This window comes from Apus apus, chromosome 2, assembly GCF_020740795.1.
Source record: "Apus apus isolate bApuApu2 chromosome 2, bApuApu2.pri.cur, whole genome shotgun sequence".
In the NCBI taxonomy this organism is placed as follows: Eukaryota; Metazoa; Chordata; class Aves; order Apodiformes; family Apodidae; genus Apus; species Apus apus.
In genome coordinates this window covers 131,154,939-131,180,362 of record NC_067283.1, presented here as the reverse complement: position 1 = coordinate 131,180,362, position 25,424 = coordinate 131,154,939, and the positions used below count along the sequence as shown (strand labels likewise).

The 25,424-nt window shown below is 41.8% G+C and overlaps 1 protein-coding gene across 1 annotated transcript in view; it reads right to left on the bottom strand.

The window, feature by feature from the left end:
- Positions 1–24,696, bottom strand: part of NECAB1 (N-terminal EF-hand calcium binding protein 1) — a 55,920-nt gene extending 31,224 nt beyond the window's left edge. Inside the window, exons 1-4 of the mRNA XM_051610833.1 lie at positions 24,631–24,696; positions 20,215–20,239; positions 10,633–10,741; positions 30–55 (exon numbers count right to left, since the gene is read on the bottom strand). Of these exons, the coding sequence (XP_051466793.1) occupies positions 30–55; positions 10,633–10,741; positions 20,215–20,239; positions 24,631–24,672 (202 nt within the window). The 5' untranslated portion in view covers positions 24,673–24,696. The remainder of the gene's footprint in view (positions 1–29; positions 56–10,632; positions 10,742–20,214; positions 20,240–24,630) is intronic.
- Positions 24,697–25,424: the final 728 nt, after the last annotated feature.

Here is a 25,424-nt window from a genome sequence, read left to right as displayed (position 1 = left end):
ATCTCCTCACCAAAAAAAAAGGAACTTACTGCAGAGTTCTTCTGTGTCAAGATTGCTGGAAAGAGAAGAAGACAGAAGGTTAGTGAGCTTAGTAATGTTTGTTGTAGGATTGGTAAATAGCAGGGCTCATTATTAGCCAGGCTGGGCTATGAAGCCTCCCTGGCTGGGCTGTAGGAGGAGATGAGAGTGACTGGCCCTTGCTGGCGTTGCTCTGCTGCCTTGGGGAGGCTTATCCTAAGCTGAAGGCTGAGCTGTAGCTGGCTGCAGGCACAGCCTCCCTTCTTGATAGTGTTCCCACCTTTCTACTCACTGCCATCCCCCTTTGAAGTTCCTTGCTCAACCTTTGGGCATCATGGTGGAGAGTTGCTGCTCCTCAGGCTTTACACACTTGATTCTAGTGCTGGCAGAAATCCATCTAAACACCCAAAATTGTTTTTTTACCACACCTTTCTGCCTGTACTCCTCTTCTGTGGCTGTCGTGCTGGGCAGTACGGCTCAGTGAGCTAAAAGAGGGGAACACCCAACAGATTGCTCCTGTTTGCAGTCTTCACCAGGCAGTAGTGCTCCACAGGACAGGCAACACAATAGGAGGATAGAACCAGACATAGCCCATCAGCACACATAGCTTCTAAGTCTTTCTGGCCATACGAAACTGTTTCACCAGTACTAACTTCAACAAAATCAGTGATGTGAAGGAAATAGCTCTATTGCCATATTCCCATATAAATACAAAACTGTATGAAAGCATTCCATACAATTCAAACCAGTTCATTTCAAACAGATTTTGTCTTGGTCAATTTTTAAGCAGTATTTTCTCTCTAAGGCTTTAATAGTTAAAAGAGAAACCATTTGACCTACAGCTCAATTCTGGAAGTTAACATATTGGCTTTCTTCCAAGGAGGAAAAGAAACTGATTATTAAGGAAACTTAAAAGCATGAATGTCCTTTTTGAATCTTGCTGAGGGGTGAATATTGAGCAGCTGAATGCATGTAGGATTTTTTCACTTATCTTTTTAATGGGCTTTTTTATTGACCTTTTAATAAAATGATGACACAGTATTATCTTAAAGTCACTTTCACCAATGCTGACTTCCATTCATCTGGCTGTTATATGAGAGTGAGAAACAAGCAGAAATTGCAAGATCCTGGGTTGTCACAAACTTGCATTCTTAAGGCTATAAACATTTCTGAACATTTTTAATTGAATATTTAAATGAGATTTTCTCACAACTTTTATTAACTACAGGTGACCTGATCTATATTTAAATAGGCCAAATGGATGACTGCAAATGGGTGGCAAATATAATTATAATTCATAGTAAGAATCAGTGCTGAAACTGAGAAACTTAAATGTTAGGTCAATGTATGTTCATTTCTCAAATGCAAACTGAAACCCTGAAAGCTGGAAAGTTGCCTGAGTCAAAAAGCAGTGACAGAATATGATGATGTTAAATGACAGGGTTTTACTGTTACGATGCCTACTCTTTGTTCATTGTCCCTGCATTTTTTGCCCCTTCACATCACCTGCCCTAATGCCTTCTCTTTGTGAAAGACATTTCTTGCATTTCTCAATGTACAGCTTGATAACTGTGTTTAAAGCAGCCTTTCACATTGTTAGCTAGGCAAATTCCCACTCTCTTTTCAAATTTCATGTTAAAATCCATTCTGGTCCTTGTTCTGCAGTATCCTCAGCCGCGTGGTAGTGATATAGGAAGGGAGGCTTTCAGTGTTGCTGTCCTCAGAACACTGCTGTTAATCCTATTCACAGAAGCAATGCAGCTGCAAATGGACTAGAAGTTAAAATGGAAATGGAATGGTGCTGAATTCATTTTCAGTTAGAATTGAGCAGCTGAATAATGAGATAATTATTGTCCAAAGTTATTTGTGCAGCAGCTTTCATGAAGTATGATATAAAGAGCATGGATTTCAGTCTAACATACTCATAGTATTTCCTTCTCTATTATAAGTACCCTCTGAGGCTCCTTTGTTCTTGGCATCCTATTTGAAGGGGAACATGCTGTTCTAGCCAGGGAAACTATAATTTTGTGTCACTGATTATTTAATTCTCTTAGAAATAATAAGATGCTGCTTCAAATACAGTTGTGAACAAACCTAGGAAATCTTTTCCTGTGTACAATGTTGAGCTCCCAGCAGGATGCTACAGAAACAATTAAAGAAGTTTGGAATATATTTAATAGTATAGGAGTGAGGTGTACCAGAGGGCTGTTTCTGTAACTCAGTACTCAGGCTTATAGTGAGCATCTGTTCGTCATTTCAGTGGGTACATACATCAAGGATGCTTCTGCTTAGACCTATAATCTAGCAACGCCAAACATGTTATTTGCAATATTTGCTGGATGACTCACATCCATGCACTAACATTCCACTCCTGATAAGCAGCCAAAAAGCAGGGTGCAGCCAAATGCTTTCACATCATGTTAGCATGATCATTTTTTTAACTTCTGCTCTCAATTTGTATTTGACCACTAACTGCAGTCCTTTTGCACATCTGACTTTGAGTTGACAATGCTCTCTACCTAGTACCATGATCTATTTTTAAAGAACTACTGCAAATATTCCACTGAGCAGTCCTGATCACTGCAAAGTTGCTCATACCTGTTGCTCAGTGACAGAAACATACACAAATTCCCCTAAATGAACTGTGGCAAAAGTGCCTATTTGTGGTACCTCTGGAAGTGGCCCAAAATGTAGGAGGGCAAGGCAGCTGTTGTTCTGATCATGCTCCTGTTTTGCACTCCAAGGTCAGCTGTGGACTGGGGACAGCCAGGAAGGTGGGGTGGTGCAGATCCACTGATCCTCAGCCCTACCCACTGACCTGACACATACCATTCTCTGGGACAAAAGGCACCTCTGGGCAAAGGTACCAGCAGAAGATCTGCATCTACTCCCTGGACCACTAAAAGAGGTAATGACAGGAATTATATCTAAAGTACGGACCCTGCCATCTAAAGCAGCTATTTTATTGAAGAATCCAATGCTATATGAAATATTTCATGAGCTAACTTAATTTAGGAAATTCATTGCTGTGACTATCAGAGTGTCATTCTTCAGATCTCTCTTCATTCTCAGATATGAGAAGGATTTATTTAATAGGCTTGAGCCAACTCTTTTGGATCCCTTTTGCACATCTCTTTGCTAAATTTGGTTTTAGGGAGGAGAGTTTGAAGCTGGTATCTCCTGTTGTTAAGTAGAAGCATATAATTTGTTACTGAAAGTAATTAACTCTTACTTAGGCTGTGCAAGGGTAACTGCATGGTCATCCATGGACAATCTCTGCCAGAAAGCTGTAAGCTCTCTGTAGCAAGGAAGCCTGCATACCATCCCACTTCAAATCAGTGAAATGAGGTAGAGTGCTCCGCACTCCAGAGGGTCTTCTGCAAAGGAGTCTTGTATGTGCACTTCCATTTTAAGGATATTCTGCTTCATTGATCCTTTGCAACAGCAAAGACCTTTTACCTCAGATTGGTTCAAGGTTTCTTATCAGTGATGGCAGAACTGGCTTTTGCAATTAGTAGGATGAGGTGTTGGGAGAAGCTCAGGCATTGCCCTCTTGCCACAGACTAGGGAAAGGAGGAAGAAGGGACAAAAATGGGACAGAGCTCTGGACCCCTGTCCGTGGGGAGCCCTGAGAACTTTGCTGCTCTTCAGCCCCAGGGCTAGCTGGACTGTGCACCCTCTGGACTTTCAGATGCAGCAGCCAATGTGGTTGTTTAGGTGCTGACACAGGCAGTGAGGTCACAGCTCTTTCAATATCCCAAATTATGCCTCACTATATAATCACCTAGTTTGCATATCCTTGGCTTCAGACAAGTGATAACTGCAGAATTGTCACTTACTGCTCTGCATGTGGCAGCACTAGAAGAGAGAATAGAGTTGGTTGGTTGTTTTTTTTCCTCACTAACAACAGATCTGAAATAATAAAAAAGACCTTTGCATTAGCCACCTTAATCATCCCAGTTATAACAGTCTTTGTGTTGCTAAAGGAGTCTTAATAACACTATTAAAAGCTGTGGTGCATGCTAAAATCTATAGAAAACTGCACAAGGGCTGCAGACCTATCATTTTTTTAGTTGAGTCTGAATCACACCAACCTGCACAAGGAGAGGCAACATCATGATGCCTCTTTTGCCACATGAAGCAAATTTCTGGGTTTTCACCCCACAGAAGTTGATAATGTTTCAATTTCTGGTTTTGACCCCAAATGATTTATTTTTTTTCACAAACTGAGATTAAATTATTTATTCTTACACAATATAAGATGTTTACTTTGGTTTATTAAACTTCTTGGAAAGGCACATGTTGACAGAGATGTCCAAACTCCTGTGGTTCTCTGGGAAACCCAGACTGTGGAAGGGACTAGGCCCCCAAACCACACCTGCCATTAAGCAATGAGCTCACTGCTAGAAAGCCAATGTTATTTTCTGAAGAACTGATCTGAAATGAAACATTCGAGGTCAGCTGCATTTAGGTCAATGCAATTGAAACTACTCATTACCATTTCATTTTCCCAGTGTGAGTGATTCTCATTTTTTCTACAGAAAGCTGAATTTCCCATTAAAAATCACCATTCATATGGAAAATTTCCAAGCAACTCTATTTGCAGCTTGTCTGTCTGACCAGAGGATCTGTTAGCATCAGAACTGTGTAAATCATTCTCAGTGAACTTGTTTTGTTCAGTCATGAAATATGAAGCTGTATAATCATCTCATTGTGACCACCATCTTACCTTTATATTCGTACTTCATTTCCAGTCTGATCACTGTAGCTATTGTATTGAAAACAAGAAAGGCTAAGGCCCACTTGGAATTTAATCTAGCAAGGGATGTCAAGGAAAAGAAGAAGGGCTTCTTCAGTCAGTAGGAGAAGGACCTGGAGGAGCCTGTCTGTATCTCACGCTGTTTTTAATAAATTATTTCTTTTCCTTCATTGCAGTTAGAAGTTATTTTTTTTTCCTGTGTACTCGTACTGAACCATGATAAATCAGCAATAGCATGAGAATAAAATACAGCTTCCGACTGAAACAAAAAAGCCACTATCTGAGGCACAGATAATGACCACCCTTAGACTAGTGTTCAACTATTGAGGATTTGTCATTATTACCTTTAAAACTGGAGTCTTGAGGGAAGCACTGTGGTTCCATGAAAGATGCTTTTAATTTTGGTTTCAGGGCACAGTGCTATGCTTTGCAGGCTAGTTGGATGAGTTCCCACTGCTGCAAGGGTAATGCTAACCAACCTCTTGTGCTCAGACATGAAACTGGCATCCTTTTGGATTTTGCAATTAGGGGAAATGATCTCAACATTTCTCTTTTGACCAAATGGAGGAACTAGGGCTCTACTAATGAAGACCTGGGGACTCAGAGTCCTTAATATAGACATCCACATGTGTGCTGAGTGTTCAACCTACCCTGCCAGGCAAAGGAGCCCCAGTGTATTAAGTGGAGTTGGAGGCTTTTAAGTAGACCAGCTAGCAGGAGCTTGAGTAAATGGATATAACAGTCATCTAGTGTTGTACCAGATGAACTAGCATTTCTCCCACCATCCATGTTCCAGCCGCTTCTCCTGTGTCATCCTGTCTACCTTAGGCTGGCATTTCAGGTGGGAGCGTCTTAAAAGCCCTATGTCTGGGCAACAGCACTGAAACCTGGGCGAGCAGTATTACTTCTGATGTGCCAGTGATTTCATTGACTATAGGGAGCCTTAGACACCTGATACATACACACACATGCAAGTGTAGCATTCTCTCCATAGTGCTAAATTCCATCCCTACCTGTGCAGTACAAAAAGTATGACAGACACTCTCAAATGCCCAGCATAAGCTCACTGCTGCAGGTGGCCTAGGCTCTCAAGTCCTCAAGAAACTCATCTCTGTCCTGTGTATAGTTTATCTTCCTTAACTTGTGCCACACACAAAGGCTTAATGGGACCACCCTGCCTTTGGGAAGTTGCCTGTATCCAAGGTTATGGAACTCAATAGTTCTAGCATCCCTCCTACCTTGAATCTAAGGTCCTAGCTGGGGACTTCATTTTGCCAATGAAAAAAGTGAGAAAAACAAGTCTGATTCCCCACTGACTCATACAAGGCAGTTATCAGTGAAGCATTTATCACACTATCTCTTTGGCAATGCTGCAGACTAAATCCCCTTGAGATCCTCAGCATATCTCTCAGTTTGTAACTGCCAAATCTTCTCATTATCTTCTGACACCTTTTCCCTGAGGATGCCATTATGCAAAAACAATTTCCATGGAAGTTAAGAGTGAGGGGAGGGAAGGCAGAGGAATAAAGAGTAAAAGGGAGGTTTACATTTGCAATGACTACTAAAACCTATTCACTAAACCATTAACCATGTCAAGGATTCTTGCTCTGCTGAAACATGGTCTCCTCACAGCTGACATTAAAATTAGTCGGGGGCAGATCTGCCAAGGAGATGAGCTGTAAAAGCATTCACCCCATAAGCCACAAATGCCAAGCTTTTCCTGCATGCTTCTCACCATGTGTAAAAAAGTCTGTGCTTCTGATACTTTTCTCTACTTCCAGGACAATTATTCTGTCAATAACACATGTACACAAAACAGCTATATTTTCACAGAACTACCTCCTCTGAAGCTGAACTGTTGTTCTGGTTTGGTGGGTTTTTTGGTAGTGGGGGAAGGGCCACAGGACAGGCTCCGGTAAGAAGCTGAGAAGCTCCCCCTGCTCCAAACCCAGCCGAGAAGCCATTAGAGGGACAACAGAGGCACCTCAGTGGTTAACATACAAAAGAACTGAAATGAGACTAGAGCAGAGCAGGCACGTAAAGAACAGAGAAGAGCTGTGCTGGGGAAGCAGAGCTGTGCTGGTGGTTGGTGAGGAAGAAGGGGAAGAAGGTGCCCGAGCAGAAGTTTCCCTGCAACCCATGGTGAGATGGCAGCTGTCCCCCTGCACTCATGGAGGAATGTGGTGGCACATTCCCCGAAGGCGCCAGGAGGGGTGAGCTTGGCCAGTGGACTTGGATTTTGCAGCCAGTGGATTTGCTGCCTGTGGACTCTGATTATACAGCTTTGGAAGACCCCGGTGCCAGGGGAGTTGGCTGTTCCCAAAGCAGCTCGTGACTCTGTGGGAAGCCCACGCTGGAGCAGCTCCGGACCTCATGGGAAGGCCTCATGAAGGAGAGGTTCGTGGAGGACTCTCTCCCATGGGAGGGAACTCGTGGGGCAGCAGGGAAAGACTGTAAGGAATCCTTTTCCTGAGGAGGAAGGAGCAGCAGGAACCACAAGCCTGTGAACTGACTCTAAACCCCATCCCCTGTCCCCCTGTGCTGCTGGGGGGAAGGAGGGAGAGAAACCGGGAACAAAGTGATTTGGGCCTGGGAAGAAGGGAGGGGTGGGGTAACATATGTAAGCCCTGCTCTTTGTGTTGTCTGTGTCCTGTGTGTGTTTGATTAGTGTGAAATTAAGCTATTATTTTTTTTCGCAAGTTGAGCCTGTTTTGCCCGGGACCTTAACCGGTGAAGAACCCTCCTTGTCTTTTGTCTCAACCCAGGAGCTTTGTCCTCCTCATCCCAGTGTGTGTGTGTGGGAGTTGAGTTAGTGGCTATGGGGCTGCTCCTTTGTTGTTGTGTTGTCCCAAACCACAACTGTGCTGCAATACTGTGTGTTTAGCACAAATATGTTCCTTGTAGTATCACCACCAGCTCACTTGTATCTTCAGATGGCTTTGAGCATCAGTCCCTGAGAGCCTTTGCTTTGAGCTGTGTGTAGTGATTTATACTCGTGCTATGACAGTACAAACTGCTATCCAACCAACATGAGTGCTTCACTCTCACTTGATAGAGGAAATAATAACAGGGATGCAGAGCATATGGGTCTTCAGCTTCAAAATAACTTCATCTATGACTTGCAGACCATGTCCTCTATGACCTTTGTTGTCACCCTCCTTTTCAGCCCCAGGAAAGAATTCTGGCACCTTTGCAGCACCAGCATTTGCCTCCAACACCCTTCCTATTGTTCTCACCAGCTCTGCAGGGTCATGCTGAGCACTGAGTAGCTTGGGCTGAGAGGCTGGGGAACGGAGAGAGGAGCCAGAAACCACACTGGGCTTCCTTCACCCTCACAAAACTCCTCCATAAAGGTTAACTCAGCTTCACATAGAGTGCACTAAGGTTTTTTTTTAAGGGCTCAAGACAAGCATAACTTGCAAAATATGTGTCCCAGTGATGTATTGAGAAAAGGTCCTTAGCTTAGCTAATGCAAATTTTCAGTAAAAGCAGTGATCTACTCTTGATCAATAGCCTGTACTTTTGGTTCCAGACAAAGTGTATGTATAAATTTATCCCTGCATAATAAACTTCAATTTCACCTTTCTTTTGAAAATGTTATGTAGTGGTAACTATTTCCTACACATCTGTTTTTTTCCCTAGTGATTATGGTCATCGCAGCACCAGTTTACTCTTCTTTTACTTTGTACAAATACTTTTCACACCACTGCACCAAATAGCAAGGTGCAGAGATCATAGTCAGGCAGACACAACCTTAATTACTGGGAAGTTCAAGCCCTGTTATCAGACTGGAAATGACAATTGCTCATTTTAGCAGTCTTCCTTGGCTTGTCTGCTCTGTAACAGGTATGTTACATTAGCTTGGCTCAGTCTTTAAAAAAGTTAATAATCTTCTAAATCTCTCTTCAGCAAGACTGAAATTAGTACCTATATAACAGGGCGTTTTCATACCTGGTTAATTTAGTTCCCTTAAAAGTGTTAAGCCAGGGTGAGTCTTTAATGTTATGAACATTTATTTCTTTTTGAAACATTGTGGCCCCAGAGCTGAGAAGGGAATTCAGATTTCAAGAGCTTGTAGCCCATGGATATCACCCGAAGGCCACATTTCCTTATTTATCTTCAGGCTTTGAAGTACAAAGATTCACAGGCAGTGAGGTTTTGAATGCTGGCAGAGCTAAAAGATTTCATGCAGGTAGAAATAACCCAAAGTCTTTTCTTGTGACAAGCTAGCTATGAAATCTTGAGATACTCCAAGAAATGGTCTAGCGGATCATTCCATGCTTCCCTACCCATCTGTCCTAGGCATTTACGTGTAGTGTGAATCACTGTATAATCTTAGTGCTTATGAAATATTTCTGTGACAGAGAACTACAGAGAACCACTAGCGAAGTGAAGCAGAGGAGATAAATTATTTGCTCAGAGTTTGATAGAGTCTGTATTTCAATTGGATAAGAGAGACAAAATAATCTGTGCAGATCTTCTCCTACTAGATACATTACTGAGTAGAATTTCTCACCCTCCCCTTCTAAAAATTGATCATAAAATATTTGGGAATTATAGGCAGAAACCATTATTTTAATTTCATTCCCTTGGGTAACTTGCAAGTGAAAACCACAACATAGATGACTTGGGCATTGTTTATATATGTACATGATTTTCCTAATTCTTGCATTACAAAACTTCTTCCAAGGTTCACTGAACATTTTGCTGCTTTTCTTAGCCCACTGGTTAATTTGAGACATTTTATATAATTGGCCCTTTTCAGTAAATGCCACTGAGTAAAGTTTTGGCCTCCTTATTATGTTTGCTTCATGTGATTTCTGCTGGAAAGCTATACTAACAAGGAATTTCTATTATACTGTCCAAGCTGTCTCTCTTTCCTACATCCATCTGATACTTGGTTTGCTCCATCTTGCTGCCTGCCCGATAACAGGGTTCTTAAAAACTTTCAAAGGTGCTAAGGGAAAGCCTTTAAAATATATTTGCCTCTGTAAAAGAGAAAGATCAAACAGTGTACAATGCTTTTGAGCTGCCAAGTCAGGCACTGTCAGTAAAAGACTTCATGAAGGAGCTTACTCAAAAAGCTTCTTGTTGCTGTTTTAAATCTAAGTTTTAAGCATGTTTTCTTGTTATCTATATCTAGGTTCTACTCTATAACCAGTCAATAGAAGGCACCCTTTCTTCTGGTTGGAAAAGGTAATTTATTAGGTTTTCTTAGTCTTCCACCTGTTCAATTTCCTGAAATAAAAAATCATATCATATCATAGTACTATAGAATGGTTTGGATTGGAAGGACCCTAAAGATCATCTAATTCCAACCCTCCTGCATGGGCAGGGACAACTCCCGCTAGACCAGGCTGCTCAAAGTCACACCCAACCTGGCCTTGAGCACTTCCAGGAATGGAGCTTCCACAAATTCCCTGAGCTGTTCCAGTGTCTCACCACCCTCAAACTAAAGAATTTCTTCCTAATGTCTAACCTAAATCTCCCCTCTTCCAGTTTTGATCCATTACCTTAACAATACATACTCTCTGTGACTTTTGTGCTGTTTTTTGCCAGGCTTTTCCTGGACAGCGAGAAGGATCTCCCTCTCAGATGGCTGCTGTGCCAGCTTCACTACTTGCTCTCAACTAATAACCATAGCATTTGATAAAGTTGCACCTATTCTTCAGATGTGCCTGTGTCCGAGGAGGAACACTTTTCTACATATTTTTCAGGTCTAGATATTCTCTGCTAAAGAAAAAAATAAGGCTTACAAATACTAATAAAAAAATACAAATTTAAAAAACAAACCCACTTTTTTCCATTCTCACGTACAAAGAGTCTGAGTGTGGTTGTAAGAAGGGGACACTTACTCAGTATTGTGTGTATCCATCATGTGAAAAAGTTCCTGCAGTTCTTCTCCACTCAGAACTTCGTCAGCAAAGTAAGCTTTGAATTCATCAAAAGACAGTTTTCCATCATCTGAAACAATGAAGAAATGGAAAGTGCCTTAATTTCATTTATGCTTTTGCTTTTTTACTTCATGCAGTAGAAAAAGAAGTTGTTAAAAAACCCTAGCTCTTCAGATTGAGTGTAGAATTGTTACGTTTGATCAAGACACATAAAGAACATGATGTTAGATGTATCAGCTGTGGTATCAGAGTTCTCAGTTTGCCTAATAACTCTGTTATTCTTCCTCCTCCTCATCTTCCAAGCAAAGACAGCTGCTTTGGGTAAGCTTCTCCTGGCAAGCCATCACTACAATCCTGTCTTTGCCCTCTTACCATTCACTGTGGCTTCTCCCTGCCATGCCCCACACTTCCCCTACTCATTCCCTGTCAGTGTCCTCCCCTCTGCACGGAGCTGTTGGCCTCCTAAGACTGAGGGGGACAGAGAAAATCCATGGAAATACAAAAGCAAAAAAGTCAATGAAAGTATTTTCAGCTATCTAGAGCTATCTATTTATTTCCCCTTCCTTTCCCTCATCTTTATTTTCTCAGCTCCCTGGCTCCTACATGGGAGACTGAGACTCAAGTGCACAATTCAACAGCAGTAGGAATTTGAGCCTGGCTGTCTTCTCTATCTGACACTAATCAAGACACTGAATGAATTTGCAGCATTATGATACTCTCTTCATAAAATAGATCAGTCTCAAAAAGCTCTGTGCTTGGTGTGGAATTAACAAAATAAATTAATACATTTTTTTTTTTTAAAGTTCAACTTTCATAGGATAGGAAGCCAGTTTTGCATCCACTTCCAGTGGAAAGAATCTCAGCTCATTTTCTTAGACAGCATAGAAAATAATATTAAATTCCAATTTTCCAGCATGTAAGTTGTCCGGAGCTAACACCAAAAATTCTGTCCTCAAGAATAAGTGTCCCCTTTTCTTGGCTGTACACGCATGACTTCAGAAGAAGCCCACGGGTCAGGATAAGGCAAATCCATAACTCTAGTAAAACAGTCATGGCAACTTGTTCCTTACTGACTAACATTTCTGATTGAGTTTTAAGTGCAAGATTGATAACCAGCAAGCAAAAGCCAAAGGAAGAAGATCCACCTTTTACTTAGAGGAAGTTGTAGTACTCAAACAGTAGTTAAGGAGTAACTTATTTAAATTGATCAAGCCTTTTCATGAAGGATAGATAATATTTTCAGAGCCTAAGACTTCATTACTAAATATAAGTTCACATGGTTCTTTCTTTTCCTTCAGGAACACACTGAATCACTCACAGGGCACTAAACAACAGTAGAGGATTAACACTATGATGCCCTAAGCACCAGGAAAATCTGTGACATACTGTTGCCTAATTTTATAGTGGTGAAGACTCAATTATAAAGGCAGTATCTGAATCCTGTAAATACATGCTGTACTACAGCATACCAATTTGAAGAGTGGAGCTGAGAAGTTTCCTCATTCTTTTACTTGCTCTTCATAATTTCTATGACTTGAATATATGGTTTCAAATGTGTAATCTTCAAGCAATCTCAAAATCGAATGTCTGCTTCAACAAAAACACTTTTAAATGTTTAATATGAAAGGACAGATTGTAGCTGGAGATAATAATCATTACTATAAAAATAAAATGTCAGGATCTACAAGAACTAAAAACTAGGATGGCACAATACTTTGCTGAAGGTAGGCAGTTTTCATTTACATAAGTGCCATGATTACCTAATTGAGAATCTAAGTACATCTGCCATTGGCACTGGTTGCAGAGAAGGAATATCAAATATTGAGTGTGTTGAAACAATCTTCTTTTCACAGCTGGCATTCCTCTGCCTCATACAGATACAATCTATTTTTTAATCAAACTGCCTCTGCAACTTTAGCCTTTGCTGGAAAGGGTGACTTGCATGCAAGTTATCCACATACTCAAGAAACTAGTGATTTTTGGCAACTCTTCTGAGGTAAACATATTACAAGTTTACTCACAAAACAGTCTGGGCATGACACAAAACCTCAAACATCTGTTTATCTCTGTTCTTCAGGATTGTTGGCTTTACATCAATCCTGAAAATCAATGATCTGCCAACAGCCAGATTGGGCACTTTAGCTATTTTTTTTAAATTTTGTCATCCAAGAGCAGACATTGTCTTTTGCTTCATAGCTGTTTTTTCTCCATAACATTTTGAATGTTATCGACATTGACTAACTTATTGCTGAGCTTGTTGCTGCCAAAACCCAGGCAGTTTTGAACCTATTCAGTTACTTGAAGACTTTATACAGTTATATTTACTGAGAAAAGCTCTGATTCTCCAAGGAGCTTCTCTGATTTTGTAGGAGTGTAAGTGTTTTGCTAGTGCCACTAGGGACTGAGACACCAGTGGCCCATGCCACCCCTGCACTCCAGTGCTCAGATAAAGCTCAGACCCAAACCCTAACAAGTGCCAAACCCTGGCAAGCACTCCTTGTGCTGTTTAACTGAAAAAATGTTTGCCTAGCCAGGTTTTTTTTTTTTCAGGTGTCAAGAATGGCTTTTATTTTAAAGGCTGCATGACATTGGCAGCACTGCATCTCTGGGGCACACTTCATGGCCCTTGGAGCACCCAGATAATTACTGTCTGGTTTAAGCACTTCAGAGCAGCTGGGCAGAAACCTCTATCCTGGCTTCTTTGTTTCTTGCTGCCGGCAAAACCACAGGGGATGGATGATTCATGAAAGACAAACTTCTCTGAAGCCAGGCATCCTTCAGAAAAATCAGGCTTCAGCAGCATTTGCCTTGGCAACCTTATCTCAAAGAAGCTGTTTTGCAAGCCTTGCGTATCTTCTCTGACATCTTTCAAAAGCAGGGTTTCTTCAAAACCAGGCACAGTAGTCCTTCCTCCTTGGACCCAAAACACTCATGACTGGCAGACAAGAACATATAAAATAAAATTAATCTCCCCATGTAACACTTGCAAGTTAAGAAAGATGTTTACATGGTGTTTTAGAGGAGCCTTCCTTTGGATTACAATGGCATTCTTAGCTTTATTTCAGTAAAATTTACCTCTCTATTGAATAGATGTTTTTATGTGCTAAATAGGCCCAAGTGATATCCCCCAGCCAGTCTTCTCCAGAAACACTAGTAAATCTCCAGGTCACGTTTTGGGTATCTTATGACTTTAATAGACAATAGCTTCAATATTTCAATAGACTTCAATAGACAGTATCTGATGAAGGAAATGCAAACACATGCTCTCTTTTTGAGTTGAAAGATTATTTCAGTGAGTGAGATACCAAGTAAATAATGAACAAGGGTACGTATATATTTAGAGTCTACATGCCCAAAGATGATGGCCAATTGTGAGCCTGCAGGAAGCCTGCATCTTCCACATGGAAGAGCTTATGGTAACTGGGAGGAAAAAAACCACTGGGGTGAAGCCTGAACTGGGGTTCACCTTAGTGGGATGGGACTTGGAAAACTGAGCCCATGGCACTGTCCCCACCCAACCAGAAGGTGCCCAGCTTGCCTCCAGGCTGGCAGCATGCACATGCCAGTGCAGAGTATTTAGGGTCTGGTGCTCTATAAGCACAGTCCTCTGTCCTTGTACAGAAAAATTAGCAAAATTGCCAAAATAAGAATTTTCAGTGTGCCAAGGAGTATGTTGATAATATCCACTAGGTCCCTGGCAAAAGAGGTTGCATAAGAAAAAGCACAGACAAAGGCTGAAGCTTTAAAGATTCTGAGCAAATGCACTAACCTTGCATTGATTCTGATCTGGGTCAAGTGTTTTTATAACCAAAAATAATTATTTTGAGCTGTTATTCCAGCTATTATGCTGGAAAAGTTGAGCACATATAACCAAGTGGTTCCAAGGGGACTAGGTTAACAGAGAGAGAGATTAGGTTTAAAAGTAGGCATTTTATCTTTATAGAAATAAGATAATTTGGCATCTGTAGTACGGAGTCCGGCCCTGCAGCAGCTGAAGGACCCAGGGAGGTGGGATAGGGAATCCCACCCCAGGTAGAGCCTGGGTTCTGAAACAGGAGCCAGGGAGGTGTCTGCAGCAGATCCAGACAGTCAGGAAGCAAAGAGGAGTGTGGGCAGAGTCCTCGAAGGCTGTGCTATAAGGCTTTTGCCTTACAAATCCGTTTGGGATTCGGAAGCTCAAATCAGTGATGCTGCAGTTCACAGAATCTCTGTGCATATTGCTCCCCTGAGGGATTCCTGCACATAGCCATTCTTCTCAAGGGTTGGCACACAAGAGCTGTGTCACCCTGTCAGGTGGTGCCATATCTGGCCAGTCCATGTGTATGGAGGGGTGAGACCCACCCACTGCTGCAATGAAGCAGCACTGCTGGGGGCAGTCTGGGCTAGCTGAAAGCCTCAGGAGATGTCAGGATGTTATGGCCACAGATCAGGGGATACTGGCTTAGAAAAATATACTGAAACTGGGGACTTGGCATGCCTTGCTTTGGTGTAACTCTAAAATTTTGGTTGAAAAAAAGTATATTCACACAAGTGGCAACCTTCAGAGAGCCTCCACACCAACTCTGACAGTTCACTTGAGGGTGATTCAAGAGATGCCCTTCTTGAGGTGCTTCCCCTGCCTCTCACAGACATATTCACTCTGTCCTCTGGGATTATCTTAAATTAGCACTCTGGGCTACCAGCCAGAGCAACTGAGAAGTCACCATCTGAGGACTGCTCTAGCAAGGCAGCTGTCAGCCTCCTAGATCTCACCAGGAGACAAACGAGCTGACGCACCAGGTAGAAGACTCGCCTGCAAAGTCCACGTTTGTCCTGAAATGGTGCTGTCAATAAATAATGAATATGAAAGCACCTATTTTGATTTCTGCAAAACCGACTCTAATGTGAGATTTCCTCTTGAACATTGTACAGGTTGTGGGGTTTTGGTTATGTTGTGGAAATCTTGTTGATTGACTCAAATGAGGTTGCTCTGTGAAACACTCTGGTTCTTGGCACCAGTGGAAGCTACAGGATGCTATTGTTGCCTTATTTTAAATAGTCTTTTATTTACGCCCTGCAGTTTTTTGTTGGGCTAATGTTCACATGGTTTTAGGCTGGTCTGAAATCCCCAGGCCACTGCAATCAACAATTTTGCTACTGTTGGAGTGCTGTGTGTTTTGTAGAGGGACTGGGGGACTTTTCATGTGTAATTGCTTATGCTAGCGAGAAGATACTGTTGATATTACAGTATGACTTCATACAGTTTTAGAATTCAATGTTTAAAAGTGGGATGTTCCTTTTCTGTATCATGGACATCAGGGGGTGCTGAATGAAGACATATGACAGAATGAGAGAATTAGTCTCACCAGACTGTATTTTTCTTTTTACAGATTTTAGTTCAGTGACATTATAAAAATTGCATTTTATAGGGGAAACAAAAGCTTTCAGTGAGTGCATGTTTGAAATGTCAGAGACAAAATGAAAGCAGACATAAATGTGCTGGTCTGGCATTAATAACATTTCATTGCTGGTCTGTGCTGGGTGTTTGATATTCAGGTCTGGCCACCTCTGAAGCTGATCCCTTTGTTTAGTCAATTTTTAATTTTCCTTCATTTGGTTGCAGTCATTCCTGACTGCCTGAAGCACACACTTTACTGTGCTCCTGAAGGTTAAGGCTTTATTTTTATGATTATTTTTTAAATCTCTGCTTCAATAGCAGTTTTGACCTGTGGTGTTTTCAAATATTTTTCTCTTAGGAGCTTTAAGGGTGTTTGTGATATAGTTTATACTCAGTGCTTTTTCATAACAGCTGAGTTGTATTTGCAAATCAATGACCATATCTATATACAAACCATCAGTGTTGAAAGCACATTCCCTCAGCTGAAAGAAGATTGTTAATTTTACAAGATAGTGTCACATTCTTGGTAAATCATTCCCTTTTTTTCTTTTCCATTTTGACAGACTGTTTGTGATTGGATTTCTGCAATACAGTCTGCATTTGAATTTCCATTCCTGTGCCAACAGAAGGTAATTACAACACGAGGCTATCCCAACAGGGCACATATCAAAGCTGCATGGTCAGGAGAGGCTCCAGGGTGACCTTTACCAACACCTGATATTGTTTCATTTGATTGTAAATCACTGCAGGCACATGGGATGCTGCATCTCCTTCTCACCATATCAGAAGGTGAAAGGAACACCTCATGTAGCCAAGCAGGAAGATAAGCACACACAGGTGCTACAGTCAAATGTGTGTGGGGCAAGCACTGTTACCTGTGAGATGAAGGAGGCAGATTTTCTTTATTAGAAGACTGCATTTGGCAGTTCCAGTTTCCCATATTTCTTTACTCCTCCTGCAGGCTAGGGACAAGATTTTACCTTTTGAGAGGAATTTGATGAGTTTTATTTCATTTTAAATAGCAAAAGGAATGAAATAAATTAATAATTTCCCTTTTAGTTGGAATTTTTCTAAATTAATTCCATGTCGAATCCACATGCCTTCCTTTAAATGCATCGAGTGTTGTGAGGTAAACCTGACCAAAACTTCCTTTTCATGTGCAAACATGAAACTTCTTTCCAAAAAGGTCAATGTGCAACATCTCACCTTTATGAAATTGCTTTTTTTTCCCTCATGATTTTCTGGTGCTTTTGTCAGTATTATGAACCACACATTTCTTAGAAATGTGATATTCCTTCCCCTCTGCCTTTTTCTCCCTTTCAGGCAATCACATGTCCTTTTCATTTACTGGAGGAGTGTGGATCTGATCCATACAGACCAGAGCTGCTCAGCCATGAAATAAGAACTACAGATAGAGTTTATGAAGCTGATCCTCTTGTGGAATCTGGGCATAGCTGACATTTCCAGAAATGGGAGGGTATATATGTACCTGGGATAGCAGAAAAAGAAGCCACCATCACAAAAGAAACAACATTTTTATTACTTCTTCTGAATAGGGGTAGAGCTGTTTGGTCAAGGAGTTTCTCAATTAAACTCAGCTGTCATAAATCTTTGTAGTATTTTTGAGTAACAGCAATTCAGCGGGATTTCTTGGCTCTTTTGATCTCTTATTTTAATTGTCTTTGCAAGTATAGTTGTTTGTCTTTATTGTGGAAGGCTAACCTGAAGTTCCACAGTCCCTAAATTAATCTATCTCCTATAATACTCTATCTCCTATAATACACCTATTTATCAGCTTGATCCGATTTTTTGGATGTTTTTTTTCCTTGCTGTCAAGCAAGTATCTAGTAAAGCTTTTGATGATAATTTTTGGGGGCTATTTTAATCTCCTAGAGGGTTAATACAGCAGCTCTGGGAGTCCTATTAAAAGTGCACGGGTTAACAGGATCACGTCACAGTTATGTAGTATTTTTTATGTAAACCAACACTAGGTTTCCTGTAGCACAGAAAGGTGGCACTGAAATTGTAAGTATCCTAGTCATTAATAGAAGCTAATAATCTGTGCTGACAACACTGCAAACATGTTAGGTAAGTGTTTACATATCCAATAACCTGGCTGAGAAGGTACTTAACTTCCCAGCCTTAAAACAAATCTGCTCCCTATTAATGTGACACGTGCCTGTGCAGTGCTATGTTAACAAAATGGGAAGTCCCACAGGCAACTGGTGGTTGAGCAAACACAATTAAGCATATAACAGCTGAAACCATTTCAAGTTCATGGACTTAAACCCATAGAGCTAAAGTGACTGAACTTAGCCCCTTTTCTCCCAACAATATGTTGTAAAGGATCCGTATTTAGGTATGAACTGCAGTGTCTCTAGGGCTGCACTGGCTTCGTATTGTTCTGGAATAAACAAGTTTGTTAATGATCATGGATGGGAAGCCTTCCTGACCACCAAAACACTGTGGATCCACCAGGGCTGGGATAGAGCATGAGTTCAAAGACCAGGACAAGGACACGAGGATGTAAGGGCTCTTCCTTATTCTGAGGGGATGACGATATCTTCTCTGCACCATGAGGTCTGACTCTCATCACTTTTCAGGGTAGACACATAAACATCTATGCCAAACACTGTGTGGGGGATGCCAGCAGAACTTGGCTATGGCTGGCATCTGGCTAAGCTGGAAAGGCACTGCTGAAGGTCCTTTTCCCCCTCCCAGCCCTCACTTGGGGATTCAACTTGTACTATCACTGGCCTTGCAAGCAACTGGAAAGCTGACCTAGGGAAATTAAAAAAACCCCACCAAACTACCAAAAAAATCTCAGAGATGGATTTTTTGGCCCCTGAGCTCTCTGAAGGAGCCTGCCATGGTTTTGTGGGAAGTGCCAGTTGCCACACACAAGATAGAGCAGTAGCAGCTGCCAGAGATGGACTGTGGGGTGGGATTGCCCTCTCAGCAACAGTAAATGTCTATTCAACAGGCTCAGTTATACCACCAAACTGCACAGTAGGCCCTTACTGTCCAATAGTTACTCCTTGAAAATTATTCACTCTGATTTTCTCAATGGTATCTCTTGGCCTTCAGATACCTGACAGTACACTTTAAGAAGCCTGCACAGTATTTGTTTTCTGAGGATTGAGTGGGAATCGCTTGTCAGTGTTAAACCTGTCAGAGCTTTTGGCAAAAGACCAAAGCCTGGCCCGTGCCTCTGCAAGAAGTTGCAGCTCCCTTCTTCCTGTACTTCGGTATTACAGTGCTAAATAATGATGAGTTTATGTTCCTTCTCATCCTCTAAGACCTAACTCTGGTTATCTGCATTATGTATAAATACTATTTTGGCAACTTCAGAGCTACAGAAGCTCTTCTTAGCCTCAAGCACACTGAATCTCACACTTCATGATGCAGGGATATGCTAGTGGCTTCATTTATCTGTTAGGGTACATGGCACAAAATCGACAACTTAAGTTGCTCAAAATTGTGAGATGCAAAAAGGCATTAAACTCAGGTTCAAGACCATGACTATGGAGAGCAGTGAAAAAATCCAGTGGCTACCCTTGTGGTCCTTGTAGGAAGGTCCTTCCCCTGCTGTGGCCAAAACATTTGGCCATGGAGCATTTGTGAAATGTTACATTACTATGCTCCAACTTAGTGAACTGAAGTAAAGGAAGAAATATATGTGGAAGGAAAGAATGAGGGCAAAACTTTCGGTTAGGAACATAATAAAAAACTCACTACTTTTGTGCTATAAATATGCAAGTATTATTCAAGGCTTTATTCTGCGTACTGACATGCAAAACAAACAGGTAACTGAAAATGTAGGAAACTAGTCTGATTGCTGGATGTAGCATATGGTGTTTTTAAAAAGTAGTAAGATGGAGCTACTAACAAGTATTTAAAAACTTCTTGTGAACATATCACTAAGAAAAAAGCCACATTCACCTGAAGTGCAACTCAAATACACATGCCAAGTTGTGAAAGCACAAGATCTGCCCTTAGACAACCCATGGGGAAGACCAGTGCACAAAAAATACATTACCTGTAGAAAACATAAAACAACATGAGGGATGGCTGGTTTTCCTGTTAGAATGTTTCAAGCATGACTTAAAATTGGATTATTTTTTTTTCCAAAGAGAGGAAGGGGGAAGACACATGACTGGTCTTACCATTCTTGTCTGCTCTTCTTAGTATCTACACAAAAAAAAGAGAGAGAGAAGAGAATCACTTTCTTATGTATGGGTTAATAGCACACAATGCTGTATTAGGGGGAGGCGAGGAAAAAGAGAAAGTGTCAGATGGTGAACAGTGCTCATCAGTGGGTTTTCTTCCTTCCTAGGGAAAATCTAAGGGAGGTGCTGATTTTTAATTAATACAAACATGACAGTCGAGTTATACTGACAAAAACTCTATATTTGGGGTTGGACTAGATGATCTTTCGAGGTCCCTTCCAGCCCCTATGATTCTATGATTTAGTGAGCATTTATAGTTTGAGATCTACATAATATTTTCACAAGTCTGCATAAAACTGAAAAGCCCTTAGTGTGTCTCCATGCTTGCCTCACAGGACTGCTTTCTTTAACTGCTCATGTGCTCTGTGCACAGAAAACCAAGACCATAATAAGAACCAGCTTTACTTTCTAGTTTGTGTATGGCTTATAATGATGATGATCAGACACAAAACCTGATAACTGTATGGCTACCATATTAGATTCAGGGTTGGGAGAAGTGGTTTAAAAAAGCAGAGCAAGGATGACACCTGGGAGGATGCACTGAGCATCGCAGAAAGTGAGAAAGACTCGAGGTTTGTGTGGGTGGAGGAAGCAAAGGGATAAGTCAGGAGAGGAGCCAGGTGGCATGAAGGGATCAGACTCGGTGTCGAAGGCAGTGACATTAGATATGTGGGAGTAAATCTGAGGATTGCTCTGAGAAAGAGCAGAAACCAGATGCAAAAGAAAGGGGAGAGGGAGAGGATAGAGGTCTACGAGCTGGGAAGGCCACGGCAGTGCAGGGGTGCCTGCTCTAGATCCTTTGCTGTGATGCTTTCATCATGCAACCCGTATGCAACCCCAGGTTACCCACCCGGTGTGCAGGTCTGCCTTTTCTCCCTGCTGTAAATGGCAGCTGCTGGAGAACCTATTTAAATATGTAGGTGAGATTTTGTAACTCCTCATGCAAAGTCTGAGAAGAGGATCCAGAGGGGTGTATCCCACAAGAAGAGGTGACAGAGCCTTCCAGACCTAGCCCTGCCATTGGCAGGGGGACACAGCACTAACCCATCCAGGGCTGTATAAGCTGCACTGGTCCTGTCTTACAGCCAGTGATATGGTGGTGTGTCTGCCTGTCCCTGCTGGAGTCCCACCACGGGTACCACCACACATCCCTTGGAGATCAGGGGATCAGGGATAGGCAGCAGAAGCCACAGAGGGCATCCCTTCCAGCTTCTTTGCTCCCTGAACTCTGAATGAGGTGGTTTAGCTGTGGCATGGGTCACCATGTGACACTTCAGAGAAGCACAATTGCCATCCAATGTGACTCTGCTACATTTCCAGATATAGTCCCCATCACTTCTTCAGCTTGAGCACCAATGGAGAGTCTTCCAGGCAATGCTACTAACAAATTTAGACAAGGGAAGAAAACAAATCTTCTGAATATAGTTTCTCTGCTGCTATGAATATTAGCAAAACAAAGAGTTTCAAAATGGGCATATGTATTTTTGAAAAAAGAAGGCGATGGAAATATTCTCCAGTTTGATAAACTGACAGTAGTATTTCAACAGCTTCACTAGCACATGCTGTAACTGTTCTGCTCCTAGAGTGAGACCAAGTGAGAAACCCAAGGATCCAGATGCCAAGCTGCCAAGCTCTGTTGGAGCATCTTCCTGACTGTATTTTGCTGGGTGGGGTTGGTGGGGAACTAATAAAATTGCCACCCACATCCAGGACTTAACTTAGGGTCTCTAATCTGAACTTTTAACTGGAGTAAGTTGACATCACAAAAATTATGAAATAAATGTAGTAAGATGACATCTTCCCTCCCTGCATACCCAAATAAATAAAATATTGGAAACCAATTTTCAGCATGGGGTTTGGACTATTTAGGGATTTAAAATTTTTACTCTTAAACTGGAAATTGTCCCCTAATGAGAGTGGAAAGACTAAATGCAGAGCAAAGGAAATATCAACAAAAGCATTGTTAGAATAAAATACAAACTTTTTCTACAATCCTTAACAGGCAAAATACAGCCCTAGATTCCTGGCAGGTTTGGCTGGAGTTTTTGGGGAACTGTTATTCTTTCTCCTACCCCACTGTCAAGTAGCCTTTTTTCCTTTTTGTGTTACCTGAAAGACAAGCCAGCCTGCTATTTCCTTTTTTCTTTCAAAATTAATTGTAATGAATTACTATTTTAATAATTATTATTTCCATTTTTGATTAATTAGTAAAAAAACGACAACAAAAACCCAACCAAAACCAAAACACAACCTTTACAGAGATGTTAAAATTCTTTGGACACTTCATGGGGACTACGACACAAATGCAGAGAGAAGGCTGCATTAGAAATCAAGTCTCACTCTCACTAGGTCTCTGCCCAGTTCCCCATGGGCTTAGGGCCTCAGCACCTGCCCTTTCTGTGTCCTTACAGCCAGTTTCTTGCTGCCTGGTCTAATTTACAGTTCAGTGTTTTTACAGGTGGATATACTTCCCTACGGGGTAATCACAGTGCTGCACACCCTCCTAATATCTATGACATGCGTGTACTCTCACAGGAGGAAAAGCCCTCAGGGTACAGTCCCTGCTTTGGGGAAGGCAGCAAATGGGTTTGAATTTCAGGTTTTCCTCCAGATGTAAGAGCATAAGTACAGCAGGAGTCCCCCTGCTTCCTCTCCACCAGTTTCATGAATGCCACCTACTTTTCTATACATAGGAACCTAACACTGATTTAAGAAATTGCTGAAATGTCAACAAATAATTTTGATTGGAAATTTTTAATGGTAAGTGAAATGTAAAGCTTTCAGTTCATCAAATACTCTGACCATCTGCAGGTTCCTAACCCAGTGTGCCCAGTTAAACTGGGGACTTGGCTTCATTTGAATGCCTCCTATCTCTTTTCTGGCAACCTGGGATTTCTCTTCTGTCCTTGAGTTGCATGCTTGTAATTCTCCTCTTTTTCTTATAAGAGGTATTTATATGACCAAAAAGCTGTGTTTTTCTTTATACACTTGAATGGAAAGGGTAAGGGTCAACAAGGAGTCTAATTCAAATGACTTCTCATGTAGCCAAGAGCAATCAGAAAATCACAGAATAATAGAATGGTTTGGCTTAGAAGGGACCTTAAAGATCATCTAGTTCCAACCCCCTTGTATGGGCAGAGACATCTCCCATTGGACTAGGTTGCTCCAAACCCCATCCAACCTGGCCCTGAACACTTCCAGGGAGGGGGCATCCACAACCTCTATGGGCAACCTGTGCCAGTGTCTCACTGCCCTCTCAGTAGAGAACTTCTTCTTAATAGCTAATCTAAATCTATCACCTTCTCCAGTTCAAAACCATTAGCCCTTGTCCTATCACTAAGTGTTCTTGTAAAAAGCTCCTCTCCAGCTTTCCTGTAGGCATCTTGATGAGCAGACATGGTTTTCATTGGGGTGGCTTGAAATAATTCGGGAAAAAGTTGGGGAGGTTAATGTGGGCTTATTAGAGAAAATATCTACACATCTGATCTTTTAGTACAGAACATGCCACTTCCAGCTGATACTGTGGACTAACCATGGTATAAGGGTTGGTCTGAAGTAGATCAGAGTTTGTAGTAGAGTTGGTCTGAAGATCTGTAGGTCTCATGGAGTACAGGGGCTACTCTGGAGATCTTTGGGTGGGAGTTTGCCTTTTATCTAGGACTTGCCTTGGACCAGGCAAGTTTAGACAAAACACTACAGTTGCATCTTGTGAGATGCTAAGCCCTCAGTGATGGCTAAGAACAGCACCCTTGAAGGGTTGGATGGCCAGGTACACAGCAGGGCACCTCAATGGACTTCCCCTCAAGGGGCTGAGGTGCTCAGGGTTACATCTCAAGTCCGTCAGCTTCTGGTCTCCTATTACTGGATGGGAGGGAGGCTGCAGTTTGGGTAAAATTCTGTTGAAGGGTGAGAAACTCTTCAGTGAAAAGCCCAGAGAACAATAAAATAATACAAATCCAAGCAACATATTTTGAAAACTGGCAGTGTTTTCACCTAGCTCCTCTCATACCCATCCCCAGCTGTTAATCTGCTCTCCTCATAACATGCACACCATCAAAAGCAAACTCATTCCCCTCATTAACATTTTAAAAGTTAAAAACATTAAAAAAAAAAAAAGGGGGGAAGAGGAGTGGGAAGGGGAGAGAGGACGGATGACTTGCTGAGCTTCACCACCTTCCACCCCAGGGAGGAAATCACGGCTCAAGAACAAAAACAATAAAATAAATTAATAGAACAAAAAGCCGGGGAGGGGGGTGTGAGGAGAAAAGGGAAAAATACGGTACCCCCCACACTCTCGCAACTGCTGCCTTTGCTGGAGGGAAGGGGTTCATGTCAGGGGCGCCGCGTACTTACATCGCGGAAGATGCGCAGCCCCGCTCCCGGCTCCGCCGCCATCTGCTCCGCGCCAGCCCCGCCCGGAGCGGCGGGGCGGTGGCTCCGGGGGGAAAGCCGCCGGGAATGGCTGCTTTGCACTTTCTATCTCCCTGCCTACAGACGTAAAGACGGCTTGAAAAAATAAAAATAAAAAAACCGAAGAAAAGCATCTCAGGCTTTTTATTATATATATATATATTTAATACTACTGAATAGCTTTTATTTACTCTGAAATTTATTACGGAAGTATGGGAATGCATTTCTTTCCAGAGAGATAAATGAAGAAAAAAGTCCACAGGTTGTTCCAAGAGCTATGAGAGTGAGTGTAGATAAGGAAAAGATTCTTTCAATGGTAGAAGGGCTTGTTTTTTTGTTAACTATAAAAACAACAATAATTTAGATATTTAACTTTATTGACTAATTACTGTATTGGAATGAAAAGTCTTTCGTTAAAGAACCAGTATTTTTTCCCCTTTGATAAGTCTTAATAGTCTTGGTGAATATTTTGAGTTTGTCTAGAGAATCGTCCCTAAAAAGAGTCAGAAAAAAAATTATAAAATCCTGATATGGAATGGATTGAGAGCAGCCCTGAGGAGAAGGACTTGGGGGTGATGGTGGATGAGAAGCTCAACATCAACCAGCCAATGTGCTCCTGCAGCCCAGAGAGCCAACTGCATCCTGGGCTGCATCAAAAGAAGTGTGGCCAGCAGGTCGAGGGAGGTGATTCCTTCCCCATTTGCTCAGCTCATGTGAGACCCCACCTGGAGTACTGT